Source organism: Indicator indicator, chromosome 14 (genome assembly GCF_027791375.1).
Source record: "Indicator indicator isolate 239-I01 chromosome 14, UM_Iind_1.1, whole genome shotgun sequence".
In the NCBI taxonomy this organism is placed as follows: domain Eukaryota; kingdom Metazoa; phylum Chordata; class Aves; order Piciformes; family Indicatoridae; genus Indicator; species Indicator indicator.
The window spans coordinates 17,775,820-17,796,495 of NC_072023.1; the positions used below are offsets into that span (position 1 = coordinate 17,775,820).

The 20,676-nt window shown below is 53.1% G+C and overlaps 2 protein-coding genes across 4 annotated transcripts; one reads left to right on the forward strand and one right to left on the reverse strand.

The window, feature by feature from the left end:
* Window positions 1-60: 60 nt before the first annotated feature.
* Window positions 61-6,287, forward strand: PHB2 (prohibitin 2). 3 transcript variants are annotated; one of them, XM_054386515.1, is made up of 10 exons: window positions 61-187; window positions 264-348; window positions 442-521; window positions 626-810; window positions 2,966-3,095; window positions 3,555-3,658; window positions 4,020-4,097; window positions 4,616-4,692; window positions 4,911-4,916; window positions 5,724-6,287. In XM_054386515.1, the coding sequence occupies exons 1-10, from the start codon at window positions 61-63 to the stop codon at window positions 5,755-5,757; spliced, it is 906 nt and encodes a 301-aa protein (XP_054242490.1). In that variant the 3' UTR covers window positions 5,758-6,287. The 3 variants fall into 3 exon arrangements, with proteins under 3 accessions (XP_054242490.1, XP_054242491.1, XP_054242492.1); XM_054386516.1 differs by lacking the exons at window positions 4,911-4,916; window positions 5,724-6,287 and having other exon boundaries at window positions 4,616-4,735; XM_054386517.1 differs by lacking the exons at window positions 3,555-3,658; window positions 4,911-4,916; window positions 5,724-6,287 and having other exon boundaries at window positions 2,966-3,091; window positions 4,029-4,097; window positions 4,616-4,735.
* A 1,654-nt stretch (window positions 6,288-7,941) lies between these two features.
* On the reverse strand, window positions 7,942-20,278 carry PTPN6 (protein tyrosine phosphatase non-receptor type 6). Its single transcript, XM_054386534.1, has 15 exons — window positions 20,250-20,278; window positions 16,963-17,085; window positions 16,460-16,654; window positions 13,655-13,877; window positions 12,504-12,620; window positions 12,230-12,343; window positions 11,727-11,823; window positions 11,242-11,321; window positions 11,001-11,150; window positions 10,750-10,881; window positions 10,339-10,493; window positions 10,004-10,071; window positions 9,450-9,601; window positions 8,149-8,243; window positions 7,942-8,047 (listed from the first exon to the last, which is right to left on the reverse strand). Exons 1-15 carry the CDS (start codon window positions 20,261-20,263, stop codon window positions 7,942-7,944), a joined length of 1,821 nt encoding a protein of 606 aa, XP_054242509.1. The 5' UTR covers window positions 20,264-20,278.
* Between the last annotated feature and the right edge of the window lie 398 nt (window positions 20,279-20,676).

The window sequence follows — 20,676 nt, forward strand, 5'->3', positions numbered from 1 at the left end:
CATTTTGGCCGCGGCAGCTTCCGGTGTCCTTCCCGGCGGGGAGCGCGGCGCGGCGCGGCCATGGCGCAGAACCTGAAGGACCTGGCAGGGCGGCTGCCCGCCGGGCCGCGAGGCGTGGGCACTGCCCTTAAGCTGCTGCTGGGCGCCGGCGCCCTGGCCTATGGCGTCCGCGAATCTGTCTTCATCGGTGAGTTCCCTCCCGACCAATCTCCCCGGTTCCCCGTTTCTGCCTCCTGCTCTGACCGCGTTCCTTTTCCCCACAGTGGAAGGTGGCCAGCGGGCCATCTTCTTCAACCGCATTGGCGGCGTCCAGCAGGACACCATCCTCGCCGAAGGGCTACACTTCAGGTAGGGTCCACCTCCCCTGCCCCCAGCCTCTGTGGGGCCAGCCCTCGGCCGCTGCGGGTTCCCGGGTCGTAACGCGCCTCCCGCCCTTCGCAGGATCCCCTGGTTCCAGTATCCCATAATCTACGACATTCGAGCCAGGCCGCGGAAAATCTCCTCCCCCACCGGCTCCAAAGGTGAGAGTGGCCTCGCAGGCCGGAGCATGAGGCCCCTGTGGCGCCCGGGGGGCAGGAGTCCGGCAGCAGCGCGGCCCTTGCCCATTTCGCTTTCTGCTCTTCAGACTTACAGATGGTGAACATTTCGCTGCGTGTGCTCACACGCCCCAACGCTGCGGAGCTGCCCAGCATGTACCAGCGCCTGGGCCTGGATTATGAGGAGCGTGTGCTGCCCTCCATTGTTAATGAAGTACTCAAGAGCGTGGTGGCCAAGTTTAACGCATCGCAGCTCATCACCCAGAGAGCCCAGGTAGGCTTTCCTGGAGACTTGCACTCAAATGGTTAAGAAACAACTAAACTGGCTATGGAGAACGTTGTAACAGATAAAGGATGAATATATTGTGCTGGTGTGTGATACATTTGAAATAGAAAGGATGAGAGTCTGTGTCCGTCTTGCACTTCGATTCCAGTGTAGATCTGAGCACTAAGACTGTGTTGCTAGGTTCTGAGAGGAAAACTGGGATAACGAGTCAGGCTCTGCACAGTGATGTTCAGGGCAATGGGTGCAAGCTGGAGCAGAGAAGGTTCCACAGGAACATCAGGAGAAACATTTTCATTGTGAAGGTGCCAGAGCCCTGGAGCAGGCTGCCCAGAGAGGTTGTGGAGTCTCCTTCTCTGGAAACATTCCAAACCCACCTGGATGTGTTCCTGTGACCTGCCTTAGGTGTTGCTGGTCTGGCAGGGGGATTGGACTGGATGATCTCTGGAGGTCCCTTCCAAACCCTGACATTCTGTGGTGCTGTGTGTAGAGGATGCAGAATTTCACCATAAAGTAGTGGTGAGGTAGGAAGAGCTGATTGGCATTGTGGTTTGCAGGTAACAGTGACACATACTGAAAGTGCTGGTAATCAGAGGAAAATGAAGTCTCCCTTCACATACTTGTGCACTGCCATCCACACAGGAAAGGTTCCTGGCATTGTTTTAGATTTGTGCTTAGAAACAGCTGTAATCAAGTCAAAGCAGATGCTGTCTGGTCAGACATGTGACAGACACTGCAGCAGTTATTTTTATGTAAGTCAGTATTTAGTGCAGGATTTGTCTACCTGGGTGCAAAAAGGTGCTGGCAGTTTAAAGACAGAATAAAACATCTACCACCAACAGCTGTCCAAAGGGGCTGAAACAAGTGGAATAGCCAGGCTAGACCAAGAGCTACAGTAATGAAGAGATGTGACTGAAAAGGTAAAGAGTATCCAAAAACAAATATGATGGGACTGACAAAGTACAAATGCAGGGTGGCTAAAGAAACGCTGCCACAACGTGTGGGGACTGTGGAAGTGGATGTGGTAGAATGGCAGAGAAAGCTTTCCAGAAGAGCTTTTATTTTTGCAGCTCTAATTGTATAGCAGTAACTCTGGGTGTGTTGTAATACGGCTTTGAAAGCATGGGATGTAGCTGTAGGTGTGCAGCAGAGCTGAGAGGCAGCAGGCTCACAGGTGGTGTTCATGTCCATGCTCAGGGTTTGGTTTAAGTAATGCCTGTCTTGGGCCAGGCTGGAGAAATTGGGCAGGGAGAAATTGAACTAAATCTATCAAGGCCAGGGGTAGAGTCTGGTATTTGGAAAAGAACTGTGTGGACCAGTAGAGGCTGGGAAGTGACCTGTTGGAGAACAGCTCTGGGAAGAGGGACCCAGGAGTTCTGGTGGACAAAAGGATGCCCATGAGCCAGCAATGTGCCCTTGTGGCCAAGAAGGCCAAGGGCATCCTGGGGTGGATTAGAAGGGGTGTGGTGAGTAGGTCCAGAGAAGTTCTTCTCCCCCTCTAGTCTGCCCTGGTGAGGCCACATCTGGAATATTGTGTCCAATTCTGGGTCCCTGAGTTCGAGAAGAACCTCAGGGAAGTGCTTGAGAGAGTCCAGCACAGAGCCACAAAGATGCTGAAGGCAGTGGAAGATCTCCCTGCTGAGGAAAGGCTGAGGGAGCTGGGGCACGAGCAGAGGAGCCTGAGGGCTGACCTCATCCATGTTGATCAAGATGTGAAGGGCAGTGTGGGGAGGATGGAGCCAGGCTCTGCTCAGGGATGTCCAATGACAGGACAAGGGGCAATGGGTGCAAGCTGGAGCAGAGGAGGTTCCATGGGAACAGAAGGAGAAACTTTTTCCCTGTGAGGGTGCCAGAGCCCTGGAGCAGGCTGCCCAGAGAGGTTGTGGAGTCTCCTCTGGAGACATTGCAAACCCACCTGGATGTGTTCCTTGTGTGACCTGCCCTAGGTGATGCTGCTCTGGCAGGGGGGTTGGACAGGATGATCTTTGGAGGTCTCTTCCAACCTATTCTGTGATATGTTGGAAGGTCCCTCCCAAGGTCCCTTTCAACATTCTCTGTGATGCTGTGTGGATGAGTTGTGCTTCACTTGTGCAGTGCACAGCCAGTGAGAAGCAGGCTGTGGTCACCAATCCCTGTGCTGTTTCAGGTGTCTCTGCTCATCAGGCGGGAGCTGACGGAGCGAGCCAAGGACTTCAGCCTTATCCTGGACGACGTGGCCATCACTGAGCTGAGCTTCAGCCGTGAATACACAGCAGCTGTGGAGGCCAAGCAAGTGGGTGAGTTCAGCTTGTACCTGAACAGGGTGTGTTGCCTTTTCCCTGAGTTATTAAAGAAGGGAGTGGAATTGGGTTAGTGTCACTGCTGTCACACTGGTACAGCGCAGAGTTCTGAATCTCAGCCTCTTCAGCAGTGGAACAAAACACCTTATTTTACAGTAGTATCTGAAACCCTTGAGTTATAGCTGATGGGGTAGACCTACAGACAGACTGAAGTCCCAAGGCTGGGGGTCCTTTTCAGACCAGGGCTCTCTCTGTGGGGATTATGTAGGTCTGGATGCAGTTGGTTTTGTTTAAGAGTAGGTAAAGTACCCTCACGTACATCTCACACTTGCCAGTACAGCTCCAGAATACTGTCAGCTCATTTGGAAGCACAGCCTCCCCTAGACTTCAGCTGGAGTGATCTGGTGGAAGGCTCTGAAGATCCGCTTCCAATGGTTTTGGGTGTTCTCTCTGCAGCCCAGCAGGAAGCACAGCGTGCACAGTTTCTGGTTGAGAAGGCCAAGCAGGAACAGAAGCAGAAGATTGTTCAGGCTGAAGGGGAAGCCACAGCTGCCAAGATGATATCCTGCTTTGGGACCTTTTGTGGGATATAGTCTGTGGATCTGTCACATTGGGCTTGTGCTTAGGAGACTGTAAGCAGATGATAGCTGGAATTAGGTCACTGTCATCTGTTTCCCTTGGCTGGAGTGAGGTCTGCCTGAGGGTACAGGCCAGGAGCCTTCACTCTGTGTTGCAAGGTTTCACTTCTGTTGCCTGCATGTGCTGCTCGTGACTTGGGGAGGTGAGAACAAGCCTCCTTAAGGCTCAAGGGACAGAGATGGCTTTTCCCCTAAGATGTTTGATGGCATGGCTTGGGAAGACTTTCTTGAGGGTAGCTGGCTTCTGTCAGTAGGTTCTTCCTTAACTTGTGCCCCCCTGCACCTCGGTGAGGCTCTCAGCAGGAATCCAGGCTACATCAAGCTGCGCAAGATCCGAGCTGCTCAAAACATCTCCAAAACGGTGAGCACTGAGTGGCCTCTGTCCTTCTGCAGTCCCCTGCTGTCCTCCCAGCCCCAGGGCCACATGATGAACTTAAGGCGAATGTGACCTGCCCTGTCCTGAGCTTTGCTCCTGCCCAGCCCTTCTCTGCTCAGATTGAGCAGTGATCAGCAGTTTGAGGTGAAGCTAGGAGCCCGTGCCCTCACTGTGACAAAGGCTAGATCCACATCAGATTCCATCACCCACCCTCAGCTGCAGCCACCAAAAGCTTCTGGTTTCCTGCAGGCTGAGGAAGGGGAACAGGTAGGGCTGGGATCAAAGGTCTTTGACAGGGACAGAATGAGCATTTTTGTAAGGAAGTCTGATGGCACTGGGGTGGGAGGTCAAGGAGGGACAGGTTCATCTGGGGGAACTGCATTGACTGAACCAAGCTTTTAACTAACTGAAACAAGTGCTGTGTCTGGCAGTGGAGTTCTCAGTAATGCTGTTCCTCCATGTGCACTGACTCCTCTGTGCCATCTCTCTGATGTCTCTTGCAGATTGCTGGCTCTCAGAACCGTGTGTACCTCACAGCAGACAACTTGGTACTGAACCTGCAGGATGAGGGCTTCACCAGGTAAAGGGGCCAGGGGCCTGCACTCATCTGCACCCTCCCAGTCAAGATGGTCTACTTCCTGGAGCTGTCTCAGGATCTTTTCTTTGAGAGGAGCCTGATGCCAGAGGACACAGCCTAAGGAGGGAGGAATCTTATTGTGGAAACGGACATTTTTGTTAAATCTAATCAATTTCTCTTGTTTTTTTCTCTTCCCCTTCATTGCATCTCCTGCCACACAGAGGAAGGTAAGGCACTGCTTATTGTGATCCTTTGGGTAGCACTTGGAAGCAGGGTGGTGATGTCTGCCTGATGCCTGGCATGGTTCTGGCTTGGGCCTTTTTGGACATAGGAACTTTTATTTCCTCTCTGCCTCAGTGCCCACTTGAGATGGGAAGTTTGGGGCCTTCCTCACAGGGAGCACACAACCATCTACATCCAGTAGGAGATGGTTGGTAGTTGGAGCACTGTGCATGGCCCCTAGGAGCCTTGCATGAGGAAGGCAGGAGTAGCTGAGGAGCATCTTTGGGGCTGTCCTGCACTAGCAGGGTGTCCTGCACGTAGCTCTAAGAGGCAGGCAGATGGTCCTAGGAAGCTGCATTAGGATGGGGGGAGCTCTAGGACAAGGTTTTGTTACTACCCAAAAGCTTTCCAGCTCCTGCTAGCAAACCCCATTTCCTGCCTTCAGAGCTTGCAGGAGATTGGTGGCTTTGCCTAATCTGTGCAATGTTTGCTGGACAAGGCAGTGCCAGCTGAGCTCCAGCAGACTGCTAAGAGATGGCATTGCTTAGAAGACAGAAAGGAACCAGAGATGGTTTCTTTTCTGTGGAGTCTGACTGTAACATAAGGATGCCTGACTCGAGCCAGGTTCTGCTTTGTTCATCCCAGAAGCCTTTATGGGGGTTTGAAAAAAAAGGGGCTTTCTCCAAAAGAGGAAGGACTTGGAAATGCAGGTCCTCTGCCTGTGCCACCTCACAGCCACAGGGCTGTAGTTAGGATCTGGTTCAGCTTTCTTGTGCTGCCTGGACTAATGCCTGGCTTCTGTCTCCTTGCAGTGACAGTCTGCTGCTCAAACAAGGAAAGAAATGAACAAAGTTAAAGCTTCCTGGAACTGGCAGCGCTGCCCAGCAGAGGATCTGAGTGAGGAGCTTTGACCTCCCTCCTTTAGCATTGTTTGCCCTGACCCTGAAGTTGCTAATCCAGTAGCCAGATTGAGTTCCCATGCCTCTGCTCTGTGGTGACCCAGTTCTGGGGCTGGGCTCTGCCTCGAGGCCACTGTAAATCCTTCTTCACTCCACCAGTTGCATTTGTGGAGGTGGGGAGGGGGCTTACTGATACTAACCCCATGGCTAGAGTAATGAATTCATTAATTTTACATTTCTCTAGGGTCAAATCAGAATTCTTTTGGGCCAACTGAGGGAGTTCTGCTGCCATCAGTACCAGCCTCCTTTTTTTTCTAGTAAATTTTGTTTCTCTTTCACTCTTGATCCCAAAAGAAGCTGGGACTGACTTCAGGGCAATGTCATTCAGTGGGTGCCTGCTGCTGCTGGAACATCTTTGTGTCACTGTCTGCTCAGTGATTCTTTCAAACATTTGTAAAATTAAACCCCACCAACTTTACAGGCTGTCTGGGTCTGCTTGGTGCCTGGGGGAAGGGCTTTGTGCAGGGGGAGGTGGAGGGGCATAGGTGACAGCCTAGGGCCTGCCTAGCTCAGAGCCCAGCACTTGGACTGCAACTGTTCAGCAAAATTAACATTTGCCCCCTCTCTCAAGTGCCCCAGAAAGGGCTGGCACTGACATGAGGGCAGAAGGGTGAAACAATCAACTGGGTACCTGCTGCAGAGAGGTGAAGTTTGATTTTCACCAAGCGGTGCCTAGGCAGGAGCAGGCAGGCACAAGAGCTGAAACAGCCCTTACAAATCACCCTGAGCTGAGCTTGGTCACCACCACGGACTTGGGGGCACAAGGGACTTTTCTGAGTGCCAAAACTGAAGCACAAAAGCCTGCACCTGGGTTTGTCACACCTGACTTCCTGTGCTCAGCTTTACCTTACCACTACTCATTGGTGACAGCTCTCTGCTGCAGAAAGTGATGAAAATCAAGTTAGAGCCATTCTTGTAAACCTTTGCAGGGCTGCAAGTGAAGCCAGGAGTAGACTGAGAATCACTGCCCCCTCCCTGAGGGTGTTCAGGGCCAGGCTGGATCAGGCCTTGCACAGCCAGGTCTAGTTGAGAGGCATCCCTGCCCATGGTGGGGAGGTTGGAGTAGGTGAGCTCTGAGGTCCCTTCCAACCTGAGCCATTCTGTGATTCTGTGAATCATTAAGGTTGAAAAGACTTCTGAGGTCATGAAATCCAACCATCAACCCAACACCACCATGCTCACTAAACCATGCCTACATGTTTTATGAACACCTCCAAGGATGGTGACTCCACCACCTCCCTGGGCAGCCTGTTCCAATCCCTGACCACTCTTGCAGTAATGAAATTTTTTCCTAATATCCAACCTAAGCCTCCCCTGGTGCAACTTGAGGCCACTTCCTGTCTTGAGTTACTAAGCAACCAACCCCCAACCTCAGTCCAGCCTCCTTGCAGGGAGTTGTAGAGAGCAGTGAGGTCTTCCCTCAGCCTCCCTTTCTCCAGCCTAACCAGCCCCAGTTCCCTTAGCCACTTATCTCCAGACCTGCTGCACTCCAGGAGAAACTGGAGAACAAAAACCTTGTTGGACTCTGCCCTCAGCCAGACCTCAGTTTATTTACAAATGAAAAACCACAGCCATGACACCAATTTCGGGGGTACTTACAGCACCCATCTGCAGGCTCCTGAGAGGAGGGGATGTAGTGCAGAGGGTTAGGATTAAGGAAAGAGGAGGCTTCACGTGGACTTGCAGAGGAGCTGAGCGGAGAGGAGCTACAATGTCCCTACGTGAAAAGCTGAGGTCTCAGGGGATGGTACCAGGCAGAACTCCCAGCAGTAGGCAGAGCTCCTGTGGCTGAGATAGTCCCCTGAAGCTGACACAGCAGAGGTGTCTGGGACCCAGATCTCATCAAGGTAAAAGAGGGGCATTGGTTTTTCCTGTGATGAGTGATGAAGGGCCAGCAAGAGGCTTCGCTGGCCTGCAGAGGCAGGGGACAAAGGGACAAAGTCACTGGAGCTGGAAAGCACTGGAAGAAGGGGAAGGCCTAGTTCTAGTCCAGCAAGGACTAAGACCAACCAGCCTGAGCATGATCTCCAGCTCAGGTTCAAGCCCCCGCTGTGCTACCTGCAGTGAAGGTTTATTTCTTCTTCAGTGACCCTTTCAGCTTCTTTTCCGAGGAGCGCTGCTTCTGCACCTTCTCCTTCTTCCCCAGGTTCTCATAAATCATTGCCTCCTCTTTCTGCCTGGAAAAACAAGGCAGAGAAAGACAAGGGGAAATGAGCAAGAGGAAGAAGCCATCAGGGAGCTTGCCAGAGGCAGGCCTCTGCTTCAGGGGAGCTCTTACTTGGAGGGCTTGTGCGACGCCTTGGCCTGCCCGCTGCGCGCAGGGGGGTAGGTGATGTTCCCGTACTCAGACTCCCCTGGCTTGCCCTTCTGAGCCTACAGGAGACAGAGCAAAGCTGAGGGACAGCGTGGTCTGGCAGAAGCAGGTGAGGGGCCATGCTTCATGCTAGGGTCTCAGGGAAGGCTGGTGGATTGCTGAAGTCCTCTGGATCATAAGTCAGCAGTGTCCTCATGCAGCCCAGAAGGCAGGGCAAGAGAGGGGATTCTGCCCCTTAGCTCTGCTGAGGCCCCACCTCCAGTTCTGGTGTCCCCAGCATAAGGAGTGAGTCCAGCTACAAGAAACGATCCAAGGGTGGAGCACCTCTGCTGTGAGGACAGGCTGAGGGAGCTGGGGTGGTTCAGCCTGGAGAAGAGAAGGCTCCAGGGGGACCTTAGAGCTGCCTTCCAGTACCTGAAGGGATCCTACCGGAAGGCTGCAGAGGGGCTTCATGAGGGTGTCTAAGACAGGACAAGGGGGGATGGTTTGAAGCTGAAGGAGAGCAGGGGTAGACTGGATCTGAAGAAGAAGTTCTTCAGGGTGGTGGCACTCTAGGCTGCCCAGAGGGGTTTGTGGATACCTCCTCCCTGGGGGTGTTCAAGGCCAGGTTGGATGAGGCCTTGAGCCTAGTTGAGAGGTGCCCCTGCCCATGGCAGGGAGGCTGGAACAGATGATCTCTCAGGTCCCTTCCAACCTAGGCCACTCTATGATCAAGTGCTCTCTGCCTGCTGCGTCACAGAGATGAGCAGCCAGGATGCTGCTTGTAGATGCATCCTTGTAGAAGGGCTAAGTGGACCAACAAATCTCTGGAGGCACTGCAATGCCTGAGTGCCACATGTTGGCTAAAGAACCTTAGAGCAGCAGCTACTGGATGCTGCCAGTGGCTACCCAAGGAGAGAGAAAAGATGCCACTTAGCAGCTAGCAGGAGAAAATCCTGCAACTGCAGAACCAGGAGGGGAAAGACAAGAAAGGAGATGGCAAAGTCTTTGCCTGTCCTAGATTCAGCTTGTAACAAAAGAGTTCCTGGTGGAGATGTTCTACAAACCATGGCTGAAATAATTGCACTAGAACTCACTGCTGGTTAGCAGTTCAGGAGGGGTTGGTTGGTACTGGAACTGAATGTTGTCCCCTTAATTTTAAGGAGTGGAGCGGGGACTCAGGTCCTGGTGCTAGCTTAAAGCTTGGGAAACAGCACTGGGGCTCAGAACCAGCACCATGCAGGGCCTAGGCTCCCAGAACAGAACTGTAACTCTCCCCTTCTCACCTGGATGACCTCCAGCTTTTTCTTGGTGGTTTCTATGAACTGGCAGATGGCCATGTAGATGAACTTGTACTGGGCCTCCGTCTGCACCATCCCTGAGCGCTGGGCCCTCACCATCTGGATAGTCTTCTGGATGTCAATGTCACAGTCCAGCCCTAGCAAGGGGCACCACAAAAACTTATGGACATGTTCACTGCCTCAATCTCTCAGTTCTGCACCAAAAACAGCCACAGGGGAGGTCAGACAAGACATTTCCACCCCCCTCCATACTCTTCACTCCTGTATGGACTTCCTAGACCTCCTTCCTGCTCAGCCTCTTTCAAGTCTGTCTCTGGACAAAGAGCCCAAGCTCAGGAAAGGCTGAAGCCACAGTGAGTGGATGTGGTGCACAGAGATCCTGCAGCTGCCACAAAGCAAGGAGAGCACAACCGTCTCAGGGCTGTGGAGGGATCTCTTCCACTGCTACCTGATGGTTTTCATCCCTTTGCAGCTAAATTTAAGGGCACAGCCTTACTGAGCTGGCCAGCTCATTCTGAGATGCTTTGGGGTCCTCTTACCCTTGGTGGAGATGGTTTCCACTATCATATCAATGACAATGATGGTCCCTGTGCGGCCAATCCCAGCACTGCAAGGAGAGGAGGACAATCAGAGATGCTGAAACCAGTGCAGCTGCTTCTGCCAGGGATGTGGCACCTGCAGCAGCTCTTCAGCAATGCCACAAGGGAGTCACAGATTCAACTGACAAGAGTTTGGCTGGGGGGCATCCAAGAGGAAAAAGCAAATACTGGGGATGGCCTCTGCATTACTCAAGTCCTGCTCTAAGGCAGAACTTCTATACCCCACCCTAGCTAAGGAATGGAGAAGGCTTTCAAGTGCCAGCCCCTGTACCAACCTGCAATGCACCAGGATGGGCCCTGCATCTGGGATGCTCTCTTGCTTCTGGTTGATCTGGTCAAGGAAGCTGAGCACACCTCCTGGCTCGCTGGGTACACCATGGTCAGGCCAGCTCAGGTACTGGTAGTGCCAGATGTCACGCAGAGCCTTGCCCTGATAATCACAAAACACCCCTGGTAAAGCTGCAGCCCTGGCCTGTCCCCAGCCCCTGTCCCAGGGAGAGCTGGGGCCAAAGCCAGAGGGAATCTGTCTCCTACATGCTCCTTGGTGATCCCACCAGTGTGTTTCCTACTGAAAGCAGGTGGGAACAGCAAATCCAAGAATGCTACAAGAGCAGCATCACCACAGGCTGCAGCAGCTGGCAGCGCTGGGGGCAGTGGGTGCTGGAGCCCCAGGCTGGCACACTCACGTTGTCCCTGGGGCACACGCAGAGGTGCCGCAGTTTGTACTCCAGCGCATTGTGCTCCCCGGCGTTCTCCACCAGGTAGGGGCCGTACTCCTTGGTGCTGCCCACCTCGGGCCAGTAGGGCACACACTTGTTCTGTGTGGGCAGAGAGGCTGGGGTGAGGACCAGGAGAAGGCAGGGAGGAGGAGAAAAGCAGAGCAGTAGTTGAAAGGGAGAAGGCAGCAGCTCCCAGACACCTCCAAACTGCTACTTACTCGTCCCTTTTCCACCTCCCGGGTAGTCATCACGATAACCCGCGTGTTCTCCTGCCACACCATTTGCCAGAAGTCATTGACTGTGCTGTCCAGGCAGCCCTGGCTAGCAATGTAGGTCTTGGTGCATTCATCTGGACTGATCAGGTTGTTCTGAGTATGGACAGGGGCAAGTCAGGAGGCCTGCAGGAGCAGGCAGGCCCTACCCCTTTTGGGGCATGCAGCCACCTTTCAAGAGCCTTACCTTGACATAGTTGGCATTGATGTAGTCAGATCCAGGTATGCTTGGGTCCCTTCCTTGGAGGATGACCCTGGAGTGATCAACTAGGGATGCAATGAAAGAATAAACAGAGCAATGAGATGCTCTGTGCCCAGCCACATGAAGCTCCTTCACTGCCCCATGCCACCTCACTCCTGCTACCCAGTGCACACAGCATGCCTCCTATTTTCACCTCTCCTTCTCTGGGGTCAGACCAATCTCACCCCATCCTCCCACCTCTGTACCAGTATCATGGACCATCAGAAGTTAACAAGTCTAACGCAACCCTCCCTCCTTCAAGGACAGGAAAAGGCTACGACTTCACTCATCATCTCTTGAATCCTCAATGCTGCACACCTTGTAACCCACTCTGGAGGACAGAGCAGGCTGAGGCAGGGCCAGGGATGACTTGGACAGGGTCTTCACTGCCTGTTTGTGTCTATTTTTTATAGTGGAGAAGTAAGACTCACAGGGCAAGATGTTTTTGTATCGGTTCTTGCTCTTGTTTTCAGGTCTCTGACCCTCGTGGCGGTCAAAGAGCTGCTTGGCTTCCTGTTTCTGCAGACTCTGAGAGAAGAAGAAAGCACAGGCCTGGCAAGGTCACAGCGTATGACAGGGCAGATGGGCACTCAGAGGAGCAGTGGTGACTCTGGGGACACATGGGAGTGCTTGTGGAGGAGCAGGAAAGTGGAAAGCAAACCTAGACTTGAAAAGTCAAAGGTCCATGCCCTTACTGTGTTGATGTCTCATTCCCCCCACCATGAGAAAGCACATTTCTACCTCCCTGGAGTCACTTAAGGGTGACACTCCTCAGAGGAACAGGTCCCAGACAGACTTCTTTCAGAGATAAAGTGACAAGAATTTACAAGGCACCTGAGAAGTTTGTGTCCAGGAACAAATCAAGGATGGAGAAAGAGGTGGTGCACAGGGACTTCCCAAATAAGCAGAATAATGTCCCCCAGCAGTTTCTTACATCAAATTCCTCCCAGAATCCAGCCTTGGATGTCTCTTCAGATAGACTCTTCTTGTTGAGTTCCTGCACTCTGTTCTCAATGTCAGCTGCGTTTACCCTGGTGGCATAGTAGGGCTGGGGATGGGACAACACAATGGGTTGGAGGGAAGAGAAGTGCTGCTGGACGGCAAAGTCTCCTCTGTATGCCTTGGAGCAAAGGAGGAGCAGGACGCAAGGGAAAAGCAGCGAGTATCCCTCCAAAGAATTCCTAAGAAAGAGAGAAAATGGGACTTACCTGCTTCAGGTAGACAAAGGAGCCTGACAGCTCCTCAATGCCAGTCTTCTTGAAGTGCTCCACCAGCTCTGCCAAGCTGTCAAACACTTCGGCACCTCCCACGGTGTAGCGTTCATTCTGAGAGGAGAGGAGAGGAGGACGTCAGGTCCCACCTGTGACACTGCTAGAGACACGGCTGGCAGTGCTCAGGGAGAAGGCTCTGCTGGCTGCAAAGCCATAGGCACTGCTCTGTGCCACCTAGAAAGGCACATCCCCTGGCAGAGAGGCCCAGTAGTCATCTGCGCTGAGAGCACCAAGTTCATGACATGGGGAACTGGCTCCTCAGCAGACAGAGGCCCACAGAAGGTATTTTGCCCTCAGCTCTCATTTAAGGGCAGTTTCTTTCTATGCTTGAAATATCCCTCTGCTCTCTGCATCATCCCACATGGATGAAATGGGATAACTCAGAGTCATAGAACCACCCCAGTTAGGAAAGATCTGTAAGGTCACTGAGTCAACCATTCTCTAACTCTGCCAAGGCTGGTGCTAAACCATGTCCCTCAGCACCATGTCTCTGCCTCTTTTAAACACCTCCAGCCATGGGGATTCAACCACCTCCCTGGGCAGCCTGTGCCAGTGTTTGAAAACACTTTTAGTCAGGAAGTTTCATCTAACACCCAACCTAAACCTCTCCTGGTGCAACTTGAGGCCATTTCCTCTCATCCTATCACTTCTTACTAGGGAAAAGAAACCAAACTCCCACCTCACTCCAACCTCCTTTCAGGGAGTTGTAGAGTGTGATGTGGTCTCCTCTCAGCCTCCAGACTAAACAATCTCCAGCTTGTGACAGTCCTGTTGGTAACATCTGTCAGGCTCAGTGTTAAGGCCTTGCAACGTCCCTCCAAGAGCTCACAGTTCACTTGTGAATCCTCCTCTCTCTGTCACCACAAACTCCCTTTACTGGAGCTCTTGGTCGCACTGAGTCCCTGCTTCTTCCCGTGACTGAGCACCCAGCACTGCCCAGGGTAGGCCAGGCTGGAATCTGCAAGGTGGCAGCACTCTGATCCAAATTCAGAAAGCCTGCTGGTAGTAACCAAGATGAGAGGGCCCTTGGTTTTGAGGACATGATCAGCAGAGACCACTCCAGCCCCTTTGCTCTCCCAGCTGCTCACCTCACACATGATCTTGATGTGTGTGACTTTGAGCAGGGCCCCAGCAGCATTGCTTGCCCCAGCTGGTGAGGCATTAGACCCAGGTTTCAGCTGGTCAGTGAGGATGGATAAGACAAAATCCCCAGGTTTGCTGAGGCTCTCCCGCACCAAGAAAGTCCAAGGGGTGGCTTTGGCCTGGAGCAGTGACTCAGCTGCAGGGCCCGAGAGATGCCCATGGTACCACCTAAGAAAAAACAAGAGAGGTCCAGAAGAGAGATGCAGCTGCAGGCAAGTGCATGCCCTTGAGCTGATGAATGAAGGACAGCAGCACTGGGGAAGAGTGGGGGAGGAAGAGAGAGGGGAGGAAACCAAGGGAAGAGCAGGATCTTGGGAAAAGCCTGAGATTGGAAGAGGAGAGCTGGCAAGAAAGGGAAAGGGCAAGGGGTAGGGTTGTGGTAAAAGGGACCCAGTGAGCAGAATGCTGGTACCAGAGGACATGGTAGGAAAGCACCAAGCATGATCCAGTTGTCTGATCCTCCTTCTCCTCTCTCAGCACCAGGTGAGGAGCACCCCCACTTGACCCAAGTGCTCTCAGCCTTGCTGCAGGACTGGACCCAGGGTGTAGAGGGACACAAGCATGGTGCAAATGGCACAGCTGCTGCCCAGCCCCTTCCAACCTCCAAAGGCTCCTGTGTGTGTTTGTGTGCCTGGCTGGTGGGATCTCACCACACTGAGCAGTGTGGATGCAGGTGACAGTCATCAGAAGCAGGATGAAGATGGGACAACCCTGGCCTCTTTTGGCCCTGCAGAAACTCCAGATGTGACCCAGGCTGTCTCTGTGTAAATTCGAGTTCCTCATGCCTGTCCCAAGCTTCACAGTCTCTTTGGACCACACTTAGAAGGTCCTGGGAGGCACTGCTGAACTGCCAAGCAGTTCAGGAAGGGCCACCTTCACTGCAGCACCATGTGGAAGCAGGAGCTAGAGCTCCAAACTACAGAACATTGAGAGCTGTGAGGTGGGAAATGCTCATCCAAGGCCTCATCTTCCAGTGAAGGCTTTACTCTGCTCAGGGGCCACTACAACCCTGGGTATTCCTGCTCTGGGTCCTTTGCTCCTTCCCAGCTTGGTGTCAGGCAGGGAATTTGGGCTTCTCTAGCAAGAATGGGCCTGATTCAAACAGACACCTCTGGACCTGGGGCATTCCCATCTCCAGCTGGAGCCATGTGCAGGACCAGATGAAGGCAGAATCTACTGCAGCTCCAACGAAGCTACCTCAGCAGCTGGAGACAGCTATTTTGGCCATCTCCCCTGGAGAACAGCATTTCAAAAGCAGGGACCTGTTGCATCAGACCTGCTTGCACTGCCCTTCCCTGTTTCCATGCTCTGCACATCACTCCAGGTCAGGCTGGTGCTCAGTAGCCAAGCCACTGTGGTTAGAGCTGTGGGAGGTCTGCTGCCCACAAAGCAGCTAACAGAGGCCCATGGTGGTGCTGGGGTTTATGGTGAACTTCCCATTGCTAGGGCCATCTGCTCCCAAGAACTGAAAAGGAGTCCAGGCCATGCCCCAGTCACAGAAGCAGCTGAGGTGTGCATTTGCCCCTGCATCTGGCCAGAGCAACACATGAGTCCCCATCCCTGGAGGTGTGCAAAAGAGGCAGAGATGTGGTGCTGAGGGATATGGTTTAGCACCAGCCTTGGTAGAGATAGAGAATGGTTGGACTTGATGACCTTAAAGGTCTTTTCCAACCTCTTTACAACACCTAGGAACCATTACGATAGCAAAACATGGCAGACAGTCACCATGCCTTGGTGAGCAACCTCTGCTGATCCTCACCTCACACACTGCAAGCAGCAGCTGGTGACTTCTGGTGCATTGCAGTTACCTGAACCTCCTCCCACAGAAGAGGTTCAGCCACCACATGCCTCCCGGGAATGGTTGACCGCTCCTGCTCATCAGAGGACTCTGGGCCTCCTCTTCACAGGTAGGAAGGGTTAACCCATTTCCCCCTTCCCTTCCCCCTGTAGAGCCCAGCTCTACAAAGCCACGTGATGGAAAATCATTTGGGGAGGGAGTGAGAGGAGCTTTTGCAAGAGCCTGGGCTGGGGGGAAGAAGTTTCCAACCGCAGGGAGGAAGGGAGGAAACTGCGGGGCCACAACCCAGCGGCCTCAAGTGGAAAGCACAGTGGGTGGGCAGACACTGGCCCCTCTGCAGCCCAACCCCAGAGTGAGCAGAGGGGTACCCAGACACTGCTCCCTGTCTCCAGGTGCCCAAGGAGGCCCTGTTCATCCCAAAGCAAGGCACAACTGCTCCCTGAGCTGCATCAGAGAGCCTGAGAGCACAGCACAAGAGCAAACCCACCTGGTTTGATTTAGGAACTTGGTGGCAAGAGACTTATGCAAAGCAGGGATAGGAAGGAGGCTAGGAATAGCAGGGGAACCTGGTCCTGCTCTCAGCTCTGAGTCACACAGGCCCAGAATAACCAAGGAGGTTTGGGGCAAGACTGAAGGCTTCAGCATAACATGTCACTCTACAGACCACTGCAGACCTACAGCTAGCACCACAACCTTTGCTTTTAGCAACAGTTTAGCAGCAGCAAAGGCAACAGGCGATCAGAAGTGAAAAATTGAGCCCTACTTTCAGGTCTGCTGGGATAGGTCAAGGTAGGTCCAGCTACTCCTGGGGTTGAAAGCATAGGGGGCTGCAGGAGGCAGGAGACACGTATTGCAGGGTTTGCCCTGGGAACGCAGGTAGGGCAGAAAGAAGGCCATGAAATACAGGGGAGGGCTCCTCACAAACACATCAGCTGCTCTGCTGTCTCTGTACCTTTCAGTAGTGGGGTCAGAACAGTTGAGTGGATATCTCAAGTCGATGATGGTCCCATCTTTGTCCTGCAGTGAGCCCTGCTGCTGTGTGTAGTACTCCACCAGTTCTGACAAGGTAGCAAACTTCTCCCCTCCATACAGGTCGTAGAAGTCCCCAGTGTTCTGGATGCGGATGTGGGTTACCTGGTCACCGACCCTGTGGGGCGATGCACAGAGCAGCCCAGTGAGGTGGTTGGGAAAAACAAAGAACATGTTCTACATTACCTCCTGCCAAGCACCTGGAGCAAACCATTGCAGTGCAAGGAGGTGAGTGCAGAGACAAAGTCCTGGAGCAGCTTCAGGGAGGGCCTAGAAGATGCTGGGAAGCTCAGGTCCCTTTACAGCTTGGAAAGAATTCAAAGGCATAAAGCAGGATGAAGAAGATGCAACGGGACATGTGAGGATCTAAGCATCCTGTGCATGTAAAACCCTGGGAAGACAGAAGGTGGGGCCCAGGTTACTGACCGGACTGAAAGGGAAAAATCCCCCTGGTTCTTCCGACTGGGTCTGGCCAGAAAGCTCCCATGGACACCTCGCCCCTTCAGTAAAGCTTCAGCCTCCAGCCCACTCAGGTCACGGTGAAACCACCTAGCAGAGGAGAGAAAAACAAGAACAAGTGAAATGAAAAAAGCCAGGCACAGTGAAGAATGGTCCCCAGTCAGCAGCTCGAGGAATACCACAGCACCAGTATCCCTTGATGGAAACCTATGGAAGGTTTCCATTGAGTTAAGCCTTCCAGGATGATCCCCTCTCTTCTCTGTCCTACTTTCCTGGTCCCTCCCCTTGCACGCATACACAGTCTTCTCAGCCTCTCTTACCTCACCATGGTGGAGGGTGAAAGAAGAGGGCACCAAGTAGCTACCACCAAAGCACCTCAGAAAATGCAGAGGGCAGAGCAGCTTGTGCTGGCAGGAAAAGGGAAGTCTGAGGTCTGTGCTGCAGCATCCAATACCAAGCTGCTTCTGCACCTCTTGGGAGCTGGCCATGTATCTGTCCAGGTATCTACTGTCAGTCCATCCAGACCCTCTCCATCCCCCTGCTTCTGGACATGAGCCTGGATCTGTCTCTGCGCAGCACAGTTGGGCACGGGCGGGTGCAAGGCACCGTGGCTCCAGGAACAGGAAGTGCTCTGAGCCATCAACCCCACTGCCCCAAGCTGCTTTGCACACACTTCTGCTTCTCCTTTTGTGCCTGCCCTCCCCACCCCCCCCACCTCAGGTCTTGGTCTTCTTTTCACACCAGGGCTGACTCCACAAGCCATGGGTCCCAGCCATGCTCACAACATGCAGTCCTCTGTGTCCTCTGCTCCTCTTCTTCCCCAAAAGGCCGGAGACAGGAGTGCTCCTCACTCTCAAGCCCTTGCTGTGATGCCAGGGGGACAAGCAGGTGCCTGGGGTCACCCCCACACCTGCAAGGCTGCAGCAGGCAGCACAAATGAGCATACACTGGGCACTGATGCATCCTACTGTGGTTTATGGCTGCCCAGCCACACAGCTTGACTCTGCCAGGCTGCCCTCAGCCACCCAGCTGAAACCTCCATACACAGATCCCTGATGGACCCTCTGGGAAGGGAAATGTCCCCTGTGCCCTGTACAGCCACAGGGGAAACCATGCAAACCCAGAGCTGCAGGCTGGCACTCTGATGTGGTTGATACAGGCAGTGGTAGCTTGAAAGGGATGGGTATGGGGGGAGAGGTGGTGTTAGGGCTGCCCAGCAAGGCAGGCAGAGAGCATGACAAATAGCGCTGCCTACAGCAGGCCCACACAGCACCAAGAGAGCTTATCCTAGGACCTTTAGGATCCCAGTGGAGCAAACTGAGGCGAAAGCTGTCAGCCTGGACAGCTAGACACCAAGAAGGAGAACTAACCATTTCCAGTTACCCAGCTATCTCCAGCCGCAGCCCAGGACTGCCCTGTTCCACAGCATTGGTTTCAAAGTCTGCAGGTCCCAGGAAAGAATGCGAGTGAAGCACTGGCCAAGAGGTGACTCCAGCTGGCAAAGCAGCCTGACTTCGCTGGGGCCATCACAGCTACCCTGTGTGATGGGGTGGGCAGCAGGAACAGCAAGAGACTTGCTCAAGCACCAGCAGCTGCAGACTTCCCTGCACACCCAGGTCTGGGGCATCCTGCAAAAAGCTGAACAGGCAGCTAGCAAGAGCCAAGACAAAACTCATGGCCAGGACAGAAACCAACAGCAAAGGGAAGTAGAGCAGAGACATGGGAAGCTAAACTTCATTGCTAGAAAGGCAACCCACCCCGCTCTGAAACACTTCTAGTTTCACAGGGGTGATGAGCTGGGATGTGGAGAGCTGCAGGCTGCACTGCCTGAAAACTGCTGTTAAAAAATGAGACTTTAAAGGCACAGAGCCCTGGAGCTGAGGGGAACAACTTAGACACAAAACTGTACAAGCTGCACCTCAAAGACTGCACCTAAAAACTGCCCCAGTCTAGCACTGGCTCAGAAAAGTGGTAGGAGAGATCTGACAGGAACTTCAGGTCCCAGAAGAGAATCCACAATTCCAAAATAAGACTGGATTTGGTGAGGGCATCACCGAATGGATGATGGTTTATCTTGATCTCAGGAAAGCATCTGACACAAGCTTCCACAGCATCCTCACAGCTAAATTGAGGGAGTGTGGTCTGGATGGTCTGGTGCTGAGGCAGAACCTCTTGTTCCACCCTGTTCCTATTGTTCCTTGTCCTGTCATTGGGCACCACCAAAAAGAGCCTGGCCCCTTCAGCTTGACATCCACCCCTAAGATATTTATAGACTTTGACAAGGCCCCCTCTCAGCCTTCTCTTCTCCAGACTAAACAGCCCCAGCTCTCTCAGTCTTTCTTCATAGCAGGGATGTTCCAGTCCCCCAGTCATCCTCATAGCCTCCACTGGACTCTCTCCAGCAGATCTCTGTCTCTCTTGAACTGAGGAGCCCAAAGCTGGTCACAGTATTGCAGGTGTGGTCTCACCAGGGCAGAGTAGAGGGAGAGGAGAACCTCTCTTGACCTGCTGGACACACGTTTCTTGATGCCCCTTAGGATACCATTGGCTCTCATGGCCACAGAGGCACATTGCTGTCCCATGAAGAACTCACTATCTACCAGAACTCCAAGGTCTTTCTCTCTGTAATGCCAGTACGGATCCCATTGCCTCACACCATGACAAGGCAGACTCCAGACCAAAGCACCTGCCCTGATTGATGGTGAAGGTCTTCTGTTTGTAGTTCTATAAAAGGCTTGAAAGACTTTGGTGAGTGAACAACCAACCAGGATTTAAGGGCTCAGCCAGCTGACCTCTGTACAAAGTCATTCAGAGATGCTGCAGCTGCAGAGCCAGCAGAGTCCCTGCAGTGGACGGGACACTGCAAACTGTGCTTTGCTCTTCATAGAGTCATAGAATGCACTGGGTTGGAAGGGACCTCCAGAGCTCATCCAGTCCAGCACCCCCTGCAGTCAGCAGAGACACCCCCAACTAAATCAGCCTGCTCAGAGCCCCATCAAGCCTGACCATGAATGTCTCCAGGGATGGGGCCTTCACCACCTCCCTGGGCAACCTGTTCCAGTGTTTCACCACCCCCACAGTAAAGAAATTCTTGAGGAGGAGCACCAGTAACAACCTGAACTCCACTCCTTCATCTGTCCTTTAGCTCCTATTACAATGTGGGGATTTCCCTTCCGTGCCCCATTCCTACTGCCAGCATTTTTTTTTCTCATGAGCAACCCTTGTTTTCTTTTCCTGGCACTCACAGCACTCACCCACAGGATGGCATCAGGATCTTGACTCTCAGATCCCCACTGATGGGGGACTGACAGCAGCTGGTAGAGGAGGAACCACAGCTCTTAACCAGGGTGTCCTACTGAAGAAAATAAAACAATATTGGGATTACCCAGACAGTATCTTGAGACATGCTTGGGAAAGAGATCAAAGGCCTTGACAAAGGGGTGGACTTGCACCTCTGGATGCTTGTGGCAGCGAGTGCCAGGGCTCTGGAAGAGCAGCTGGCAGCACCTCCCTTAACTCACCTGCGTCTGATCCAAGCAGGCACAGTTCCAGACTCCACCTGTTCCTAAGCAGACTAAGGAGAAGGTGGCTCCAAGTCAAGCAAACTTCAAGCCTCAGGTGGAAGGCTTCATTTTCACCATTTGCAAAGCATTTCCTGGGTTGTGGTTAATGAATAATTAG